This window comes from Alexandromys fortis, unplaced genomic scaffold (genome assembly GCF_014885135.2).
Source record: "Alexandromys fortis isolate MF-2015 unplaced genomic scaffold, M_Fortis_MF-2015_v1.1 scaffold_23, whole genome shotgun sequence".
Lineage (NCBI taxonomy): Eukaryota > Metazoa > Chordata > Mammalia > Rodentia > Cricetidae > Alexandromys > Alexandromys fortis.
The window spans coordinates 15,066,252-15,073,238 of NW_026067907.1; the positions used below are offsets into that span (position 1 = coordinate 15,066,252).

At 39.8% G+C, this 6,987-nt stretch overlaps 1 protein-coding gene across 1 annotated transcript in view; it reads left to right on the forward strand.

Annotated features, from left to right (window-relative positions):
• Nucleotides 1–5,647, forward strand: part of Lix1 (limb and CNS expressed 1) — a 54,919-nt gene extending 49,272 nt beyond the window's left edge. The window contains exons 5-6 of the mRNA XM_050135857.1: nt 2,908–2,985; nt 5,107–5,647. Of these exons, the coding sequence (XP_049991814.1) occupies nt 2,908–2,985; nt 5,107–5,394 (366 nt within the window). The 3' untranslated portion in view covers nt 5,395–5,647. The remainder of the gene's footprint in view (nt 1–2,907; nt 2,986–5,106) is intronic.
• Nucleotides 5,648–6,987: the final 1,340 nt, after the last annotated feature.

Genomic DNA, 6,987 nt, shown 5'->3' on the forward strand with positions numbered 1-6,987 from the left:
ACCTTGCCAGTAAACCACAGCCACTTGGCGATATACAGATTAATAGAAATGAATTAACCAAAGATATAAGAACTAGCTAGCAATGCACTTAAGTGATTTAAATAATATAGTTTCTGAGTGGTTATTTTGACACTCATTCTTGGCAGTCGGGAACAAATAAATGGCCTCCTACTACATCTTTCCTCCTCCCTCCTTCCATCTCCCTCTCCTTCCTACATCCTGAAAAAGTCAGGCAAATAATTTATTTCAGCTTGCTGATATGGAACTTTAGTATGAGTGAGTCTACTTTGGTTTTATCCATTTTGAGTCATGTACTGGAAGGAGCTGGTTCAAAGCAAATGGACTCCTATAAATTTTGCTTAGTAATATATATATTTCAGTTTACATTCTTAAAATTTCAGTTGTATTCTTTTCTTCCTTCCTTCCTTCCTTCCTTCCTTCCTTCCTTCCTTCCTTCCTCCCTTCCTCCCTTCCTCCCTTCCTTTCTTCCTTTCTTCTTTCATTTTTTTTTTTTTGAGACAGGGCTTAGGGTTTTGCTGTAGTTTTTAAAGCCTGTCCTGGAACTAGCCCTTGTAGACCAGGCTGGCCTCAAACTCACAGAGATCCGCCTGCTTCTGCCTCCTGAGTATTGGGATTAAAGGTGTGCACCACCACTGCCCAACTCAGTTGTTTTCTTTAATGCCACTTAGTTACATGACTTAAAACCCAATACATTTTCTCCAGAATGTTGGAGAGAATTCTTCTCACTCTTCTCTCTCAAGTCATACATGTTACCAGATCAATTTTTTTTTTGCTTTTGATGCTGGAGAGCCAAAGTTGGGTCTCATGTATGCTAAGTACATGCTCTACCATCAAGTGAGACCTTCAGAGTCTATTATCAGGTTTTGTTGTATTATTTATTTATTTATATGACTTTATTAGTAAAATTTCATTCAAGACATGTGCCCATTTAAATGCCATTGGATTTTGTTTTTTACTTCTTTTGTTGTTTGTGCTACTTATATTTTGTGGGTATTAAGTCTTTGGGAGTTGTGTGGTTACAAGCTTCTTTTCTATAGGTTACTATTTAATCCCTTTGATTGTTTCCTTTACCATGTGGAAACATTTTACTTTGATGCAATATTGCTTATCTAATTGTGTTTTTGTTCTACTGCTTCTGGGTTCACAGCTGAAAATATCATGGTTCAAGAAACATTTTCCTTATGTTATTTTCCAGTGGTTTTGGAGTTTCAGGTCCTATATTTAAATGTTTAATCTGTTTCTTTGTTTGTTTTAAAGAAAACAAACTATCTTTTCTCATTATACATAGTAATCCAAGTTCTCACTCCCTCCGCTCTTCCCACTCCCTCCACACACTCTCCCATGCACCCCCATCCAATCCTCAGAGAGGGTAAGGCACATTGCTTTGGGGAAGGTCCAAGGCCCTCCCTACTGTATATAGGCTAAGCAAGGTATCATCCAAAGAGAATAGGTTTCCAAAAGGCCAATATATGCAGTAGGGATAAATCCTGGTGCCATTGCCAGTGGCCCCACAGTCTGCCCCAGCCATGAAACTTTCAACCACATTCAGAGGAACTAGTTTGGTCCTATGCTTGTTCCTTCCCAGTCCTGCTGGAGTTGGGGAGCTCCCATTAGCTCAGGTAGACTGTTTCAGTGGGTGTACTCATTATGATCTTGACCCCTTTGCTCATGTTCTCACTCCTCCCACTCTTCAACTGGACTTTGGGAGCTCAGTCCAGTGCTCCAATGTTGGTCTCTTGCCTCTGTTTCCATCAGTTGCTGGATGAAGGTTTTATGGTGACATTTAAGATATTCATCAGTTTGACTACAGGACAAGTCAAGATTGGGCTTCCTCTCCTCTATTGCTTAGGGTCTTAGCTGGGGTTATCCTTGTGGATTTCGGGAAATTTCTCTACAGTCAGGTTTCTTGTTAGTCTGTTGTATCTTGTAAGAATTCTTCTAGCCATTTACAAGCGAATGTGTATATAGTAATCTTTCATTCTTTTAAAATAAAACACAAAGTACACACTGTTGGTTGTGTGCTTTTCTATTATTTTAACAATACACCATAGATTTCTTTGTATTACAGATTAGAGGGTATGAACATTCTTTACTGTTGTCAGAGACTGCTCATTTGTTTCTGGCTGCCCAGACTAGAAATTACACAGAAATTATATTATTTGCAATACTGTTTAACCAATAGCTTAAGCATAGTTTTAACTAGTTCTTATATCTTAAACTTACCATCTGTTAATCTGTATATCGCCACATGGCTGTGGTTTACCAGGTAAAATTCCATCTGACGTCCAGTGTCTGTCTCTGGCGGGGCTAAAAGGCTTCTCACTGACTCTGTCTACTCTCTCTCTCTTTATCTCTTTCAGCCTGGCTTTACTCTGTTAAGCCATTGGCCAAAAGACACCTTTTTTTTATTAACCAATGGCAATAAAACATATTCACAGCATACATTGCCTCCCATATCATTACATATCCAGTGTTCAGTCATATGGATGTATCATACTTTAATTGTTCTTTAAATATGAACATTTAAAATGTTTCCAGTCTCTGGCAATTAAAAAATGATACAATATATGTATAACTTCGTAAGTTATTTCTCTTATTTTCTGACATACTTAAGTTATTTTGAGGTGGACAATTACTTTAATGTGTGTATTTTTAGTGGTGAAAGACATTTGTCAACTATTTAGTAATTTTGTATTGAATGTAAGATAAAGCAGGGGAAGAGAGGTACTTCTTCAGGGGCATTTGTACTCTGTCCTTTGGACAGTCCCAAAGTTTCTGACAAACATTTTGTTGCCTTTGTTTCTTTGGGACCAGACTTAAGTCTAATCAGCTATTTCTGACATGTGCTTTTGCTTTAAGATCAATAACAGACATTTGATTTTGTAGGAACTGATGACCATTTTCCAACTATTGCACTGGAATGGAAGCCTGAAAGCCCTCCGTGAAACAAAGTGCTCTCGACAGGTGAGACTTTCTGGTTGAAACAGGTTGGTGTTTTGAAGACAAGACAAGGAGTTTACCAAACTTTGAAGAGACTTCCTTTATTCAGATGCTTCTGTTTGTGTAAATATATCGACTGAAACTGATTGTTTGTGCATTCATTTCTTTGTTTTAAATTTATATTTGCCTATTAAGTAAGAGCAGGGACGAGTGAAGAAATATTGAGTCACGGACTGCCACACACTAAGAATGTTGGCTCTGCAGAGGGTTGATTAGAATACCTACTATAGTGAATGCAGAATGAAGCAACCATAAGACAGTGTTGGATTCTAAGTGAAGTACTGAACTCCCCTTGTGCATCTATCTACCCTGCCTACCTTGGAACTGTCCCCTTTTGCACTCTCCAGTATAGAAAGGAAGAGAATACATGGTTTCTAAAACCTTCTCACTAAAGACAGGCAGAATTGTTACAACAAAAGTTCCCCAAAAGCAATAAAAAGGATCATTAAGTTGGACACACTGGCATTTGGTAACCTTAATTTTTTTTGGTTTAGAAGTTTTCTCTTTGTTTTCCAGAGGCAAGGTCTCTGTATTCCTTCATTACTTACAATAGGAACCATTCTTCTTTTTAATATCAAGCGTAAACTCTATCCTGTGTGTTTAACACTTTTTTCTTGTTGTCCTCTGAGATTTATCCTTTCCTTATTCATCATTAGAACTTAAAAGATAATAGTTTATTTTTGGAAATTTCCTAATAAGAATTTATATGAAGAACTAAGATGCTACAGTAAGTAAGAGGAGAGTGGAGGCACTGCAGGCCCAGTAATTTTTAGTTGTTCTTTGCTTAGAAAGTCTGGCTTTCAAAATGTCAAAAATGGAAAAGAAATGAGTAGCTGACAATGGATTTGGCAATTTTTTCCCCTTTCCTTTGATTTTTGAAAGTCCTTTGAAATATGTTGGGTTGGTCATAAACACTTTTCCATGATTGTTTTTAATTTGTTAAGGTCATAAATAAATACCATATGTTCCTGATGAAAATAAAAATAAGCAAAGCATCCATTCCTCATGATCAAACATATATATGACAGCATGATGGATTGATATTTTTTCACAGAAGAAATGAAAGTAGTTAATTTTTAATTATTTGCAAAAGTAAAAACTAGTGTATCACAAAAGTATCACTGTAATACTAATAATGATAATGCCTCCATTCTACAATACATTTTGGAAGTTCTTTCTATGTTTATTGTGAACCATATGGATATTTGTCTTCCTTATGCTAAAAAAGTCTTTACCACTCTACAGGCAGTGGGCTCTGGGAGCCAAAAATGAGACATACTAAAGTCTCATGTAACAGTCTACTGTATTTGGAGCATCAATCAATTTATAGCCTGAGGGTTAAGTGTATAATCACAAGGGCAATCCGCACATGGTGGACAAGTTTCATATGGCAAAAGCATTTTTCCATAGAGGCTATAGCCAGTAGTAATGTGTAATCTGAAGTAAACTCACTCCCAACTGGTATGCCTGGGAGGCGTTTGAACACACATTCCAAGAACAGTTTTGAGTTTTTGAAGAAAGTGAGGTCACAAGACTCTTGTCTGTTTTCTTGGCGTTTTCTCACAAGCACTCAAAATTCTCCTCACAGCACTCTACTCTTGAGCTGTGTTCCAACAAAGCACATCATCTAGAAAATAGTCTTGGGTTTCAAAGTCTTCTAAAGTCCCCTTGACTGAAGGCTTCCTCTTTCCTGTAATAGGCATGTCCTAACCTCATTCTGCCTCAGCTAGACTGTGTAACTCCTTTCCTCCCTCTGTCTTGTTATAGACAGTAGTCCTGGTTGGGCCCAAGGGTCCAGTGAAATGAATGAAATCATATTTATATGTTGTCACAGAATATATTTTTGTGAACATTATTGCTATTTCTAGTGTTAGGTTTTGACTCAACCTGGAGGGACAGGCTTTGTGGGACTAGATTTGTTCATTATTTCCTTTTAAGAAGTATGCCAATGGGATTTGGTTTCAGATTTTGAAAGTTAGTGTTGTTTAAAGGCCACATAACTGACTGGGAAGTATGTAAGGCCTAGCAAACATGTGCCTTTGTTTCTGTCTATTGACACTCTGAACTTTTGTTTCTTGATTCTAGGAAGTCATCTCCTATTATTCCCAATATTCTTTAGATGAAAAGATGCGCAGCCACATGGCCCTGGACTGGATCATGAAGGAGCGCGAGTCCCCAGGAATTCTCTCTCAAGAGCTACGTGCAGCCCTGGGGCAGCTGGAGGAAGCCAGGAAGTCAGGACAAGAACTACGGTTTTACAAAGAAAAAAAAGAAATCCTGAGTTTGGCTCTGATTCAGATCTATAGTGACCCTGACCCTTCCTCACCCAGTGATGACCAGCTGAGCCTCACTGCTCTGTGTGGCTATCATTAGCAAGCCCAGGTCTCAGGTTTCCTGGGGACTTTCACATCAGGAATCTCGTTGACAGAGGTTGTCAGAGATTTTAGCATAATAGTCACTACCTGAAGGGTACACTACCCATTCTGTGCACAGAATCGGAAAGTAGTACTGGTCCAGACCCCAACTTCCTTCTTCATATATGTTTTCAACTATGCCCTTAGTGGTTCTACTTCAGAATGAATGACAACAGAACTGATTGGAAAGTATTATTCAGGGTTGAATCCAATCTAAAGTCTAGTTGATATGTGCCTTATTTCACACAAGGGGCTAGTACAAAAGTCTCCAAGAAAACAGCAACAGTACTAGGGAAGGTAGCATGCTAACAACTTGTTGCTGTTGTTGTTTCTTTATTAAATAATACCAATCAAAATTCCCACTTCCTCCCCTCCTTCCACTTTCCTCCAGCTCCTCCACACACCCTCCCACCCACCCCCCTCCAGTCTTAAGAGAGGGCAAGGCACCCTGCCCTGTGGAAAGTCCTAGGTCCTCCCCCTTACATCCAGGCTTAGGAAGGTATGCATCCAAAGAGAATAGGATCTCAAAAAGCCAGTACATGAGTAGAGACAAATCCCAGTGCCATTATCATTGGCCCCTCAGTCTGCCCCAATTGTCAACCACATTCAGAGGGTTCAGTTTGATCCCATGCTCATTCATTCCCAGTCCAGCTGGCTTTGGTGAGCTCCCATTAAATCAGGCACACTGTCTCACTGGGTGGACCAACCTCTCGTGGTCCCGATTTCCTTGCTCATCTTCTCCCTCCTTCTGCTTTTCAACTGGACCTTGGGCGCTCAGTCCAGTGCTCCGATGTAGGTCTCTGTCTCCAGCCGAAGCTGGACGAAGGTTCTATGGTGATATTCAAGATAGTCGTCAGTCTGACAACAGGATAAGGCCAATTCAGGCACCCTCTCCTCCACTGCCCAGGGTCCTAGCTGGGGACATCCCCATGGAATCCTGGGAACCCCTCTAGAGCCAAGCCTCTTGCCAACCCTAAAATGGTTCCCTCAATTAAGATATTTCCTTCCCTGCTCCCATATCCGTCCTTCCTCCATCTCAATCATCCCACCCCCAAAGCTCTCCCCAACACTCCCCTTCTNCCCTCTAAGCCCCCCCCCCCCCGCCTCCATGCTCCCAACTTTTGCCTGGTGATCTTGTCTGCTTCTAATTTCCAAGTGGATCTATATATGTTTTACTTTGAGTTCACCTTATTACTTAGCTTCTCTGGGATCAATGTCCTTTGTTTATGATTATTAGCATCTACTAATGAGTGAGTAAATACCATATTCATATTTTAGGATACAGTTTTCTACTTCCATCCATTTGCATGCAAAATTCAGGGTGCAATTGTTTTGTTACCACTGAGTAGTACTCTAATGTGTAGATGTGCCACACTTTCTTTATCCATTCTTCCATTGAGGGGCACCTAGGTTGTTTCCAGGTTCTGGCTATTACAAATAGTGCTGCTATGAACATTGTTGAACAAATGCTTTTGTAGTATGATTGGGCATCTCTTGGGTATATTCCCAAGAGTGGTATTGCTGGATCCTGAGGTAGTTTGACTCCTAACTT